Consider the following 16372-nt stretch of genomic DNA (forward strand, 5'->3'; position numbering starts at 1 on the left):
CAGACACTGTAAAGATACTTCAAGTCTAAGCTTGAGAGGTCTTTATTTGCTGAAATCTTCTGTATTTCGACTGGATGTTCAGAACTGTGGCTTGGGCAGCATCAAATTTTTCATACCATCATAATGCACAGACATGATACCGCACTACATCGTTTTTTTTTTACAATATTTAATAGTTTGTCATTTGATGTTCCTGGGTTTATCCACATACACTTGACATTCAAGGGCAACCAATCCTATAGATGACATATTTGGCTACCTAGGCGCCAACATTTCAGGAGACATCGACATGCCTGCCAGTTTCACTTGGCCTCAGATGGGAGTGCCAGCAGTGACGCTCACCTAATGTGCCACATTGGCTAGGACCGGTCCTGTTGACATTCTTAGGTGTTTTCACGAGCTGTCTTTGGTGCTAGTCAGCAGCAGCTGACATGGAATGAGTCTAGCCTAGAATCTACCTTTTATCTACGCCTTATCCACCCATCCGTTCTAGGGATGCCTTTATTTGCCCTACTCTGTGATCCCTTAGCTGGCCTCCTTAAACACTCTTAATGTTACAGTTTGTCTTTTGATCTGAATCGTTGCCGTAGGTTTTGAAAGGTGTCATATGGCTCTTTCTCTGATACTACTTACACTTATGACTGAGTACTCATTAGAAGCTCAGCCTCACTACGTTTACGCTCCTGATAGCTGTATGCTTGCTATGAATTATCTATCTCACTTCTTGGACTTAATCAGACAGTGGCCTTTCAGAATTACAAAACATAGCATAGATACAGTGCTGTAGACAGGTAGAGTCAATAGAAATATGACCTGCGGGCAGGAAACCACAGCAATCCAGTCCTGTACTGAATAGCAGTGAAACATAGCAGCGAGTTGCTAAACATTGTTTACTATTTGAGCCTGTTGCTTCAGAACCCTGGTGTCATGTGACGGTCGGTCCTCTGGATACAGTTTCCTATTGGCCAGTCTAGATAGGAAGCAGAATAGCAGGCAGAATAGCACTCCTTGAGCCAAAAACATCTCACTATTTTGCCCTTGCCACTATGGGAAGCAGGGAGCGCAGACACTGAGATTACATCAGAGCACATGCTCTCATAGGAGGACGACATCGAGTCTTTAACCGCCAATCATGTGATGCTTTTAGTGTGGCAGTGAAGCAGCTGGAAATCAGTGTCCGGCGTCTACTGACAGAGCAAGTGAGGAGGGCAAATGCGCTACATGTACTGTGACATAGGAAAATCACTATGGAAACAAACACCCCCCCCCCCCCCCCCCACACACACACACACACACACACAGGGGTATCGCTGTTCTTTTGTTAAGTGAGGGAAATGCCAGCAGAGCTTAGCGGTGAACACGTTAGCTTCCGAACCGCTCGCAATGACACCTTCCGGCTGAGAGCCGCGGGCAGGAGTGCAGCTGTGAATGGAGGAGGACTGAAATGCATCGGCAACAGAGCAGCAGAGAAACTCTTTATTTAGAGACGCTGTCAGCTGATCTGTGCTTAAAGACCAGAGCTCTGCGTTAAAATATTTTAATCTCCCTGTATCAGTGATGGAAGGGCAGCATTAACAAGAGTATTATTAGATGGCTTCTTTTTATATGTGTGTCTGTGTGTGCGTGTCTGTGTGTGTGTCTGTGTGTGTGCACTCATTTAATTTTCACTCTTAATGAATTGCATTTAGATCTGCAGACTGGTTCATTTTGTTTATAATTAACCCTGATGCAAGGAGTGAATCGCATTCGTTTTATAGGTTGTCAGGTTAGAAATAAGAAATCTTGGAACAGGTTCATACCATCCTTTTACCGCTGTTCGGGGGGGGGGGGCTCGTTTCAAGACAGTAATGCCATACAGATATTTATTGTTCCTTCTCCCCCCAGAAAAAACTTTGGCATCCGGCAGGTACAAGTGATGTCAGCTCTTGAAATGTTTTTTTTTGTTTGTTTGTTTTGTTTTCACCTTCCTGACTCTGTTTTAGCTCGTATCCATCTCTCTGAGCTTTTCCGGTACAGATCCTGGTTTTTGTTGGATGTCCCATTGCCATGGCAGCAGCACCCTGCCCCCCCCCCTCCCAAATCAATGCCTGCCCAAAGCAGCGCAGGCAGAGGAAGTGTGCCCCCAGTCGTCTGGCCGTCCCTTGTGGCGTGACGCCTTTGCCTCCGGTGTTGGGGGAAGGTGGCCCTGCGGTCACGCCCCTTTTGTGACCCTGAAAGGTAAATAGCCCAGCTTCTCGCAGCATGGGTACCTTTCTGTGGTTCGGAGATAAGAAGGCGACAGATAATCCTGACGGTCCCCAGGTTCATCCGCCTGTCGCCCCTGGCCTGTGCTCCACGTAACAGCAGCGTCTCTCCATCTCTCTCTCTCTCTCTCCCTCCCTGTCTCTCCCATCTCCTCCCCCCTCACTCTCACGCTCTCTCTCTTCTGTTCCGGACTGAGATGTTGCCTTTGTAGCTCAATGGCTTCTCCAAGAGCGACTGAACACCCCTGCTTCTCCGTGACCGCGCTAACTATCATGACTTGACTCGCCATGAACTTGGAGGGGCTTGAGATGATTGCCGTGCTGGTGGTGGTCGTACTCTTTGTGAAGGTTCTGGAGCAGTTCGGGCTTTTAGAGGCGAGCTATGACGGTAAGCAGGAAAAGCATTTAGAACTTATTGTCATCGTGGACTATGTGGTATTTTGTTGCAAACAGCAGGCTGGATTCTGCAGGCATACGGTGGTCTGAAAACGATGGTGTCTGCATATGGTTAAAATATAACTTCTCATTTCATACTTTATTGAATCAGAACTTGATTTTAATTAGAAAATGAATTATTATTGTTTTTTCTTGTGTTACTCATGAAATTAAGTTCTTGGCAGATAAAATATCTGTTATTAAAAAGAGTCACCAAAAGTCCTAGATGTCTACTTTGGTGCCTTTACAGTATTGCAACTATGTAATTAATCTTTTTAACTTTAATTGTTATGTAACAGTTAAGAAATTCATGTCATTGACACTACATAGTGCCTGTTGGATGATTATATTGAGTTGTGTTTTTTTGTGTGCTTTGGAGCTGATTCCCATTTTAATCCTGTTATATCAGAGTGTTATGAATTAATCGTGAAAAGACTTGAATAAAGAAGTTAGCTGTGGAACCACTAACCCTAACCCAGACCCTAACTTGGCACTAAAAGCACAGCCCAACTCTCCACGTCCTCTCCTACTTATATAAATCTGGCGTCAAATATCCTTTTAGTGAAACCCGCGTGTCTCATACGTGTAAGATACCCACCACTGTATGTCCCATGGGTCAAAGGTACCGGGAACTGGTCAGATAGGAGAGCGTTGACACCCCCGGTGACCAGCGTGTTGGAGACAGAGATGGGGTTCTGTCTTCCCTCTCCCAGCCCTGATCCCCAGACCCTGCCACTTGTTGAGCCCCCGTTGGTTTTCTGGCCGGGACCCCGGGGCCGGTGTTTAGCTGCGGAAGACGGCTGTGGCGTCTGCAGTGACTTTCCTCATAGACTGAAGTCGGTTCCTCCATCCCCTGCAGTGCTCAGCGTCTCACACCGGAGAAGCATGTCGACAGAATAATCCGGTGATAGAGACGGTTGTGGCTGATGTCACTTTTTTGGCAGACTGGCTTTTAAAATGTTTTATTTTCTTACTAATAAAATTAACGAGAAGCCGTGCTAATCACCAGAATCAGGTTTATTGGTTTATCGGCCAAGTGTGTGTGTGGCGCACACAAGGAATTTGTTTGCAGCAGTTGGTGTATCTCCGGTATATTACAATACAATAGAACAAAACGGTACCGATTAAATACAATATGAAAGACATCTTATGTACAGACAGACAATGCACATAAAGTGCAAACAACATAGAAGGTGTAAAGTATATGAGATGTCTTAGATTCAGTTCAAAGGTGTGTTGCGAGTGGAGCAGGGTGTAGCAGTCAGGGAAACGGGTGTAGGTTGGTGTAGCAGGTCAGATGTTTGTAAGGGTTTTCATGATGTTTGTAATCTGCCCATGTGCTTACTTAACCAGCTTAATATATGGCTTCTTATATCGCGGATTGAAACGCTGAGCATTTTTGTTTACTCTGATTATTTTCAGGGTTAAGAGATCTCAGCTATTAACAGTGTGAAACACCAGTGATATTAGTAGTTGGATATTTGTTTTCCAGAGAGCGTTCTTAGTTTTGAATGAATTCACGGGCTTCATTGATTTTCCCGGCTGCTCTTTGGATATGTTACATTCTGAAGCTATGTCCCTGGATGCATATTTTTGGCACCTGGTTCAGTAATATTTTGCAGCACCTCACGTTTCTGTTTTCTCCAACAAACTGGAAACTGTTATATTTATTCACGGCAGTGGGTGGTAACTAATCCAGACAGTCTGACGTCCCTTTCTGTGCATGATGTCATTGCTCAATGGTTGTAAGAGCTGTCTTCTTCGTGTCTTGGTAACACACCGTGTTCCATTATCAATTGACTTCAATTGTAATTTGAGTGATTATGAATTTTCCCTTGTGCCTGTGGGCCAAAAGGCCCAAATATCTTAATTAAGTTACATTTAGCCACAAACTGGTTTGGTTGTGCTAAGATAGTAACTTTTAATTTGAGCTTAAACACAGCATAACTTTAATTACCAGGCAAGTGAGGCACAGTGGAGCTATTTAAATCCATCTGGGTCCCACTGAGGCCCTCTGGTATTGTACCATGGTTCATGGTCAAAGTGATGCTTAGAAGGACTCGTGAAAAGCTTTGCTTTTAGGACCACATATGGTTAAATCACCCACGGGAGCTTCTGCACTCCTAGGCCTCATTACCTAAGAGTTCAAATCCACACATTTCCCAAATACGTGCTGATATTGTGTTAACGTCTCATTGGCTGTAAGCACAGGGCAGGAGGCGGCCAATGAAATTTGTGGATTTGAACTCTCACGCAATGAGGCCTACGAGTATAGGAGCTCCCGCGAGTGAACCTTAATTGGACTTAGGACTTTCATGGGGCACGAATTGTGATGGGAAATTAATAACGCGCAATCTGGCAAATTAGACTGTTGGGCGGTTTGCTGGCTGTCCTCGTTTCAGACTGTAGAGTGTTTTGCATCGATTTTTTAATTTTGCCTAACTTGGGACCTCCTCTGTCCTCCGCACTTCCGCTTGCCATGAACATGGGATGCTAGCTATAAATCTCACGTCCAGGTGTTGTCGTTTGCAGAAAGGATTTCAATAAAATAAGAGGCATCATAAATGTAGCTAATCAATGACCAAAGGGAGCATTAAAGAGTATGATTTTGAAATTAATGTTACGTGAGATGTTATATTCTCACATGCATAACTGGGACTTTGATGACTATAGGATGACATTGGGGTCCTTCGTAAATCGTAACGTTCAGTGAGCCTTTGCGTTTCCTTTTCTTGTAAAACCGTGACTGTCCCATATAGCTGAGCACATTTGAGCTCCTCTCTCCTCCTTCCCCTCTCTCTCTCTTTTTTCCCAAAGAATGCAACCGCGGGTCCGCAATCCTGGCGCAGGGACACCTGAACACGCGTGAACATCCTGCAGAGTGCTGTTTTTATTTTAGCTCGCTGAGCTGCTTATTTCTGATGCGGGAGACTCGCAGTCCGCGGCGCGAGCTTGTCATCCGCTCTGCCACCTGTCACTCTGTTCATGGGGACCCCCATTTAGTGTAATCACTCCTGAGGGTCCAATCGGAGCCTCGTTTAATTATCGGATCAGATCAGGACTTAGCAGAGCACCTCCTGCTGTAATAGCCACATAGGGGTAGCTGAACATTTAGCATTTTTCATTAACACTTGGTAACATCGCCTTGGCTGTATTTTGGCTGCTTTTCCTGTAGTTCTGCCAAAAAGGCCCAAATCCAGAACCCTTAGCTGTTCCCCTGGTTGGCTGGTTCCATCAGAACAGTAGCAGGAATGTTTTTTTTTCTGAGAAGCAAGATACCTGGTGCTGAAGTACCCGGTATAGACTGGAGTCCCTAGCTGTGCTGGTACTGGGAGTGCGGGGCTATCCATCTGTCTCCAATGTCATAGCGATGAATGACTGGGATTATCGTAAATAGAAAAAGCGAGTCCATCTCTTCGCTCGTTTAGTTTGCCGTTAAGTCACCCGCACCTGGGAGTCACCTCAACGGCCTTGGGGTCAGGAGAGAAGTGTCCGAATCCAGTGTAACACCAAAGAGTCGAAAGCCCCAAGCTGTGAAACCTTGAAGGCCCAGATTTGAGATGTGAGGTAGAAAAGGTGTCATTCTGATCTTAGGGGCACTGCAATGGTATCCACAGGAACCGATGCTTCTTCTAAAGCTCCCTAAAAGCAATCATTCTTCTAGGGTAATTGCTCACTTCTTGACTTTGGGTAACCCCACTGACCTGCAAGCCTCTTCCTGTCCTATCTGATGAGAAGGATCTCTCAGAATCCATTCAGTGCAATCTTTTGCTCCCCAGCCTTTAACAAGGGGCTCTTTTGTTGCTCTTGTTGTTGTTTTATGTGTTTTAATCATTTGCTTGACAAACAGCTAATTCAGCTATAGCCTCAGGCAAACGTGGAGGCACTTCAGGGGTAGAAGCACCTGGTGAAAATGGAGAGCGGTGATTCAGACGCGCTGTCACACGGGAAGGAGGCCGTCGTAACGGTGATGTCACCACAGGATGGGAAGCACTGTGGAATCTGCATTCAAATTCAAAGTATGTTCCTGTTTTAATGCCTCATAATAGCCCACATCTGGCAGGTCATTCACTTAGTTTAATAACTCTTTTTTTATTTAAATTATTTAAAAGCTAAGTGAACTAAGAGCTTAATGACAATAATGTAAATGGATTTTCCTTTGAGTATGACGAAAAGTTCAGTATAAAGTGATTGTGATACCTGTTGATGCTGTTGACATGTTTAGAATGTGGGGTAAAATCACGTAGGGCAGCGTCTACTGCATAAACCCACGTAGGGCATCCTCTACTGCATAAAACCACGTAGGGCAGCGTCTACTGCATAAAACCACGTAGGGCATGTGACCCTGCCGTAGGGGTTGTGCCGTAGTGATTGTGATACCTGTTGATGCTGTTGACATGTTTAGAATGTGGGGTAAAACCACGTAGGGCATCCTCTACTGCATAAACCCACGTAGGGCATCCTCTACTGCATAAACCCACGTAGGGCAGTGTCTACTGCATAAAACCACGTAGGGCATCCTCTACTGCATAAAACCACGTAGGGCAGTGTCTACTGCATAAAACCACGTAGGGCATCCTCTACTGCATAAACCCACGTAGGGCATCCTCTACTGCATAAACCCACGTAGGGCATCCTCTACTGCATAAACCCACGTAGGGCAGCGTCTGCTACAATACATCACCTCCACGAGTCTCATGAAATTAGCATGTTTACGTGACTTTTTCCAAAGCACCTTAGAATATATATACTTATTTACAGCTATATATTTCTCTGGTTATGTACTTTAGTAACAATGGTAACACAACAGGTTTCCACCAGGGTTGAATCATTTCCTTTAAGCAGGGTATATCAGGCTGGATGCTACAATGAGCACTAACCTGCTCAAAATAGTGCCCCCCTCCACCCCCACATCATGAGCTTCACCCAGACAGCGGACACCATTGAGGTGCATGGCATCGCCCTGGCCGCTCTGGACAGTGGCAGGTGTAGCTCCAAAGGAGCTGATGGAAGGAAAGGCTCTCTGGGGAACAAGGACACATCGAGGCCTGGGAGTCTGGGAGCTGAAATCGAAAACCAGGGAGAGGTCGACTGAGGTCAGCAGGTAGGGGCTGAGGAGCGGAATGATTAGACGTGTTGTCCCTTGAAGAAAGTTCTGATGAGATGGATTAAACAGGGTGGACAGGAAGCGAAAATGTGAACAGGAAACTGTTTCAGGGAGCAAACAGTTAACAGCCATTAATTTGACCGATTTTGAATAGAATCCACTATTAGAAGCTGTAGTAAATCACAATTAGCTTAACAGAGAGATTCCAGTGAACCAGACCATAAACACTGCCATAGTATAGTGTTGTTGCAGAGACCCAGGGTCTACAGTGCACAAGAGAGCACCCGGGGGCACTTCAGACTACGGCAAACTGCACAAGGTCACTGCTAGCGAAGACACGTACGGTAGAGGAGGAGGTGACTTTTCGGGATTTGGAGATAGCGGCAACGCAATCACAGCTGGGTCCATATTGAGTAGTTCTCTTGGAGGTCATGCTTGGGTGGGGGGGGGGTGCAGATGGGATTTCAGGTTGGAGGGTGGAGGATTCAAAGGGTTGGTGGGCAGATGCCAGTGTAGATGCCCTGAGAACATTGGTAGGAACACCTTGTATGCAGGAGAGCGGGAGCTTCTACGCTGAAATGGAAATGCAGGCAGAAGAGCGATTGCACCACTGTGGGGTCTGGCGGAGCCACACGGGGATATTAATAGACTCGTGACACAGATGGACACGACTGTCACCCCGTCTGCCAAAGTGAGTCTTTCTTTCTGAAAAATGACAGTGAGTGACAGAAATGTGCCGCTAGCAACAAACACAGTTGCGGTCGACAGCCACCCCAGACTGGCACGTTCCACACATGGCACGTGCAGGCGCTGAGTGAAAGCCACCAAATCTGACAGGCATTTTCCTTCTTTTTTTGGGGTGACGTCGTCATCTCATAGCAACACACTAATGCTAAAATACAAGCTGGGGTTTTGTTCAGTTGCTGCAATGGCGTGGACCAAACTGTAGAGGGCAGTGTGCCTTTCTGTCAATGAGTGTACTGTGAGCTGCCCCTACAAACAGAACGGAATAGAATTTATTGTCAGGCCGCGTAATTATTGTTAGTTGTTCAAGGTGATTATTTATATTATGTTCTTTTTAAGAATGAATTATGAAAGGCCTGGCTTCTACAGTCCCTCCATTATTGTGGAATCGTTATGTTTATTATCAAACAAATGGCCTGTTTGTTAAAGGTACAGACATGTTTATCATGGTAACTCTACAGCTTGTGTAGTACATAGAGCTGTAGGTTTTGAAGAAGGGTTGCATGAGCCATAGAAGATCATTTATGCAACCTGCTGGAGGTCTGCCCATACATGTGTAATCTGGGATGACAAGAGGTCTTGGAACCAGCAGAATTCTTTGAATCCTTTATCGTCAGTCTGTTTTTGCTGTGTACATTTACCCAACCGGCGGGACTGGTGGGCAGACATGTTGCTGTCTGAATACAGAACACAAGCACCGATGTCCACTGGGCAGCTTCCAGGTTGGGGATAATTATTGTCCTTCACTAAAAAATAAACACTGCTATTGATAAGACCTCAGAAAGTTAAGCACTGTCCGAAGGTGTTAATGGTACGGTCCCTGGCGCTGTACATTTAGAACTACTGAGGATGCTTGGGTGTTTGTGTGGTGTAATGTGCATGGTCTACAGTGCAGGTGAACCAGAGAGAGGAAGAGTGAACTCACGCATGCATTAAGTTAAGTTCATAATTAATGAAACACAGTTTTTATACAGTGCCTATTGATCACCACTAGAGGGAGCTTTTCATTTGTTTACCCTGCTCTTTTTGTAGACATTTTTAAACACAATATTGCATCATGCATCGGAACTGAAATTTAACAGCCCAATTTATTATCACATTTCAGTCTACTTTTTATAAATATAAAATCCAAAATATATTGGAAAATGTGTTTGTTTGTTTTTTAGCGATCCGGCAGTGCTTGTAGTGTCACTTCGCTAAATGCCATATGGTATGGAGTAGGTGGCTATTTCTGGAATGCCATTTCACTCATTACACTGTATTGTCATAAATTGGCAGTAATGGAGAGAAACGGCAGAATGCTAGGAGTGAATCCCATTATATCCGATGTTATCAAAGCACTAATGGCCGCTGGTCATTACCTGAGGCTGTCCTTTGCCCGTCCTTCATAGCTGAGTGGAGTCTGAATTATTCAGGATCACTTTGCTGTTGCTGTTATGTTTGTGATTATGGGGTGGGCTTCCCAGAAGACCCCGGTCTCCAGGTGTGTGATGAGCAGCTGTGGCGGCAATATGGGTAGCAGGCTTATGCAGTCTCTGCGGCTAAATTTAGTGTCGCTATCGATTTGCTCTTAAGCAGTAGGTATTTTTCAGAACAAAAAAGGGAAAAAAAGAAATCGCTATCGGGTGAGAGTTTTCACCTGCATGTGGGCATGAACAAAGGCGTGATCCTCACAAAATCTGGTGCTTTACATAACACCTTCTTTTCCCAAATGTACTAAACTCACCGCAACTCACAGAGATAGTTTGCGATACTGCACCAGCTCTTTGTTGGACAACCAAACAGTTTCCAAGGGTTAAATTGTCAAGGATTGGTTTTGTTTGCCCGGTGCATGTAAAACACATCACCCCCAGCTGAGAAGTGGAAGGGGATGACATGTAACTGCGGCTCGAAGACTGGACAGTTTCCATTCTCCGCTCCTCTCAGGAGTGACCCAGCAGATGGCCATCACAGGCTGCGTAACACCCCAGAAAGAAGGCTGCACTCCAAGCAGACATTGCTTTATGAGTCCAGGGTCTTATTGTCTATAATGGCATTAAGTGCCAAGGTTGGCAAGCACGTACGATCTCCCGGTTGTCTCACTGTAGTCTGCCATCAGTGTACTGTTGAGGGCTCAGTTGGTCCTGCTGGCGTGATCACCTAAAAGTTGTAAGTCTTGTCCAGTGACTGACCTATCCCTACACAACGTAAAACACGTCGGCAAAATATCCTACATTATAACTGGAATTAGACGTCAATCAAGTCGCAATACATTGCTGGGTTAGGTGTGCGACACCAGAGTTATTGTATATGACCACCAGAGGGTGCTGTGCGTCACAATAACGAACCAGTCAGAATTATTTAAGCTGCTAAATCCTGTACAGGTCAAACATTGACCGTTTTCTTAGTTTCTTCCTGCTTTTCCTTTGTTTGTTTTTGCATGTCTAAACATACAATCTCTAAAATGAATAATTAAAAAATTAACTCTCATTTAAATCACTTATTTATGGTATTTAAGTTGTTATTTAATGATTTTTCAGTATTTTTGTTTTTTTATTTCGGGTAATTTTTAATCACTTTAAATTGTGTAGGATAAGATACTAAAACATTTGCAAGTCTTAAATAATTGTTAAAAATTGTTGCAGTATTATTTGATTGAAGTATAGATCCTTTTAAAATTCATATTAATTTTCTTTGTGTGCCGTTTCGGAAGCATTTATAAAATTTTAGGGCTGAAAGTATATGATAAACATGAAGCCCAGCTGATGCGATCAAGCAGCCAATTTGTGCCGCTGTGTTACAATGTAAAATCCCCTCAGACTTACGCTGCTTTCTGGAGGTAATTCTGAGGCATCCAGAAAGCCTGGATTTCGCAGACCGTTTCCAGCTGACACTGTTTGGCGTTCTTGTTTGCTTTCCTCTAGTTTTTTGGGTCATGTTTCTAAACCAGTGAGTTGACTTAATACTCCCGACTTCATAAGAGGCAGGGCCAGAGATTTCAAGACGCAAATTCAGGGTGTTATGACTGATTTCCACACAGCGCATTAGCCGTACAGCATCTTATTCGCTTCCGTAGACAGCCGAAGAGCAGTAATATTGACTGGAGTCACCCTTTCTCCTTCGATTGAGTCGTCGCGCAGCATTTTGACGTTCGCAGCATATGTTTCATTTGGTAGCTTACCTGAGGCTCTGGTCCAGTTCATTCAGCTAGTGGTCTGCTTAACATTTGCTGTCTCTTGCTGCGAGGTAACAGCATTGTTGGTTGTGGGCAGTAAGAGTGCAAATTTGGCTCCTTATCATACTTAACCTGTTATGTAAACATACTGTATCACCTTCTGAAATTACTTTAATTTACTCTTAGTGCCAATTTCCATTTTTCATTATTTCGTAGCGTTTGTCCCTTAACACCTTTATATTTAGCTCTAAATGCTCTCAGTTCATTAGACCTGACTGCTCATTTAAATAAACCAGCAAACCAAACAATTTCCTCTTGAGCTACGAGCTTCCTCACATCGGTCAGGAAAAGTAAGGTGTTGACTTTTCTGTTTGAAACTCTCCTTAGTTGTTCTTTCGAGAGCCCTGAGATAACAGACAGTTTGTAATAAGTCATCATTCCCTAGTAATGTCCAATTTAACCTGTTCTAGAAGTCTGAATGCTATAAAAGCACAGCATCATTTTTGTAACAGATATCTAAGAGAGGCAGTAATTGTAGTTGCCCCTGGCTGGTATTATAGTTACGAAGCTGTGATTTCTCTGTCAGTAAATATAGACCCAGAGTCCTAGCATTTGGGGGTGGGGGGGTGGTGAGTGCTCTCACACATCATCACAGGGTCAGTGGGATTGGTGTCAGATCATCTTCTGGAGGTGAGGTTGCATCACCTTCAGATTACCCAGCATCCCTTTGGGTAAACAGTCTGTCTGGCTGAGTGACTAAAAAAAAATCATCGGAGATGTTCGGTCTGACTACACTTATTCTGGCCCAAGATAATTTGGAATAAAGTGGATTCATTTCTCCCTCTGCTGTGCAGCAAACAACTTGGACGACAAGAAACACGATGCAAGTTCATTATGCGGCCGGCTGCAGCTTGACGAGCTGGGAGTTGCCTTGGCATATAGAGTAGAATGTTCACTCCTCAAATCCACCACCCATGCCTGTATCTCTTTCATTATCCTCTGGCGCGACCACAATTGCTTTTCCAAATGCCAGACAAACACGGTACCCTTTCCATCGTTTATTTTAGAATCGTTTATTTATCGGCAAGTACTTTTACATAGAAGGAATTTACTTGGGGCTGTCATGCAAAACTATGAAGGCAATAAATTATGCACATAAATAGAATTATATGCCAAGCGCAGATAAAGTGCATAGTGAAATGTAGCAGCAGGTTGGTTATATGGGGGGGGGGGTTATATGCTTGGTGTGATGTAGCAGCATCTCCAGAAGTATCCGAGTGGTCTCCACTTACTTGCTTTATGCTTAATTGCTTGTTTGTTTTCGGTACGCTGCTCTCCTGTGTCCCGGGAGCAGCACGTCTCCCTAACAATAGAAAGAGGAAAACAGTGAGCCTATGAATTGCTTTATACTTATTAAAACAGCCTCTGTGGCATCTTAGGAAAGCATTCACGTATCCTCCTCCGTCTTTTCCGCCATCGCTGCGCACAGAGGCGATTCTAGGGACACTGGGGGCCCTAGGCAAAAAACTCCTTGGGGCCCTCCAACGCAGCCCTCTGACATGGTAAAAATCTATCACCATTATTTTAGCGTGAAGTCTAAATGAATAATATCAACAAAGAGAATTGAATGTATTCGATTCCTTTATTTTTGCATCACTGTTAAGAACTGAATACTTAAATAAAGCAGATTTGTTGTTGCAAAGCACTATGTAATTGGCCGTCCTTGGGGGGCCCCTCCCAGATTGGGGGCCCCAGGCAATCTCCTGCCTTGCTTGTCCTGTCCCTACGCCTCCGATTACACACAGATCGTTTGTTTTCTGCCTGCTAATTCTGCATTCTGTTTGGCAAGCTGGGTCCATCTTGCTGTGAACGGTTCAAGCAGCGAGACGTAGTATTTTTGTTGTGGACCAGTGGTCACAGTCACCCGCAGTTCTCTGTCATTTCTGGCCCTGGCTTTTCCCACCTCAGGGACGCATTCGTCTCGCAGCCTTGATCGCAGCACTTGCAGTTGTCTCATTAGCCAAATTAATTACCGTTTCAAGACCGTCTCTGCAGGCCACTGGCTAGGTTCACGGCACAAAAAATTTGGACAGAGGGGTACAGTGTGCCTCTGGGCAGAAGGAGGTATGCCAGTCTGCACATGAGATGATGCACTTCACATGCACATCTGCAACTTTACAATGAGTCAGACTTCTTCTTGACAGATATGTATAGAATGTCAGCTTTACTGGAAAATTAAATCATGTACAATGATTGGGGGAAAAGAAGATCTGCCTTTCATTTCCCTGCTTGTCTACCTTTCTGCGCTGTTGCATAATCCATGTGGAATGAACCAACGATGTTGTTTTGTTAGTAATTTATAAAGTTAAATCAGACCCATGTCTGGAATGTAGAATGTTTTCCTGTCTTGTAAATGAAGAGGTATCTTGAGGTATTTTGGTTCTCTGGTGGCTTCTTGAAGGTTCACGGTAGAGTTCACTCCTCCTTGTCCAGCTTATAATCAGTCGACATCATATCAGAGAATTGCTGCATCTTTCATATGCACCCGCTGGAAATATGGCCTGTGTCTGTCTGCTAGCCGAAGGCCAATGATTTCCACACCCCCACTTTGTTATGACACTTTTCGTCTGACCAGTGCCTCTGGACTTTAAATTAAACTTTTCTCCGATGACAGTTTCTCCTGACAAGTGTTTCAAGTGCCTGGTGAGCTCGAGTCAAAGATTTTTTTTTCCCTTGCTTCAAATTTCGGATAATTTCACTCAGTTTCTGGAGGGTTGATAGGGGGCTTTTCTTCCTCAGTAACTCATCTTTGACAAAAAAAAAGAGAAAACCTTAGATTGCGCTCTGTAATTCTGATGTCTGGATGAGCCATTTGCACTGATGGCATGAGACAGGAAATGACACGTCCGTGGCCCGCTGCTCTGCATTTGTCATCACCGCCTCCTCCAGTCCAACCTCCGCCCCGACTGGCGCCACAGCCAGGCCGCCCAAACATGGTGCACAGGGTCTTGATTAGACAGGAGTGTCATCCGTCATTAGTGCACCCAAGCTTCCAACCCCCGGATCTGCTCTTTCCGGGGGCCCAGTCTTTGCCTGGCTCTCTTTGAAGTGTCGCTGTTGACAGGTTTTGCAGGAAGGCCCCGGAGACGGGGCATAAGTAATGGGCCGAGTGGTCTGGCCATCAATCACTGAGGCCGACGTGCATCTCTGTTGCGAGCCTGTTGCCTGCTGTTTGTCAGCTTTTCACCTGCATCTATTTTCCAGTACCTGCAATACAGGTGCTCTAATTCACAGGCCACAGCATTAGACCCCATTAAGAGACTTACCTGGAAAGCTGTGAAGTCAAAGCCATTGTCACTCAACAGTGTAACTCGTGTCATTGTGCGTCATATCAAGCAGTAATCAATATAGATGGGCCGGCAAGACATTTTTACAGTTATTTACTATGCGCTAATCTGCTAATCATTCATCTCTGTCCCTTTAAGACATGCAGATGACTTCATATTGATGCCCAGGGCTGCCCATCTTGAGGTTGAAGTTGATCTGATTTGCGTCACGGTACGTGCGTCATTCGGCCAGTCGTTCGACACCGGGCCCAGATTTCACACAGCCGGGCTTGAAAGCAATCATTGCAAATTTCATGGCTGGGGATGTCTCCACGCAATTAAGGATCCGTGATTAAAAAAAAATAAATGAATCACTTTCGGTTTGATATTGCTGAGATGGCGCAAAGGCCTGGAGCTGCGGAAGCTTGGCGTTCCCACAAAAACGCGAATGTGTCACATTCCGTCACCTCAGGGTTCTTCCCAGTGGCTTGTCGGACACCCGGGAAATTACAAGATGAAGTACTAATCTTAGGAAATAAATAACAAAACAAGTGCATTCTCACAACCAGAGGTGGAAATTTCAGGAAATTCCACAGCTGAGTACTGCTGAGTGACTGTGACTTTTTATACTCAACTGGTTGGTTGAAACAAAATCTTAGTCTGTATTTTTACTTTCTGAACCTGAAGTATCCACCTATAGCCATAACCTCAGTTAATAATGCTTAGCGTTTAGCCATCTTGGTCAAGTGACACAATCGCTGGACACTGAGCAGAGGGGGTTAGAGTAAATAATGGCGGGATGTGATGTCAAATTTCCAATTTACAGTTATGTGATATTCAGACTGGCGATCTCAATGATTTGTGTCTGACTTGCGTGTCTGGAAATGTGCACAGGCCAAATGTCCCTCTTCGCTGATGTCATCACCGCACTGTGAAGTGAGAATGACCCAATGGGCAGGACCGAGCTTCGACGGCGCCCCGTAAATCAGCAGCACTGAACTCCTGCTCAGATCGCAGCCGCGCTCCCGTCAGGGGCCTGGCCGATCACTGGCTCTTATCGGTCCCCGGACGCAGGTCAGGGTGGCTTTGTGTGAGTAACATCCTGTCCAGGCCGTCTGGCCTTACCTGTCTGCTGCATCTCCTCTGGATGTCTGGGGCACAGGATAGCAGAGAGCATGAAAGGTAATGGAACTAAGATTATGTCACCTTAGTGTTCCGGTTGCTGTAGGAGTCCTGCTGTTGTACCTTGTAAATCCGCTTTTTAAATCATTTTTTGCAGCTGAGGCTTTATGCTGGACAGGCCACTGACTGAAGGGCCAGCTCTCCTGTGTGTGGCATATTAACACAGCACTAGCAGCGAAGG

At 45.0% G+C, this 16372-nt stretch overlaps 1 protein-coding gene across 5 annotated transcripts in view; it reads left to right on the forward strand.

Moving 5' to 3' along the window:
* The window catches only part of kcnip4a (potassium voltage-gated channel interacting protein 4a), a 101623-nt gene that overhangs the window by 50628 nt on the left and 34623 nt on the right, over nucleotides 1-16372 (forward strand). Inside the window, exon 1 of one of the 5 annotated variants that reach the window (XM_048970728.1) lies at nucleotides 2424-2631. The exons of the other annotated variants lie outside the window; for them this stretch is intronic. Within the exon in view, the coding sequence (XP_048826685.1) occupies nucleotides 2532-2631 (100 nt within the window). The 5' untranslated portion in view covers nucleotides 2424-2531. Of the gene's footprint in view, nucleotides 1-2423; nucleotides 2632-16372 lie in introns of those variants that run through there. 5 annotated transcript variants of the gene reach the window in all.

Source organism: Brienomyrus brachyistius, chromosome 12, assembly GCF_023856365.1.
Source record: "Brienomyrus brachyistius isolate T26 chromosome 12, BBRACH_0.4, whole genome shotgun sequence".
Classification (NCBI taxonomy): Eukaryota; Metazoa; Chordata; class Actinopteri; order Osteoglossiformes; family Mormyridae; genus Brienomyrus; species Brienomyrus brachyistius.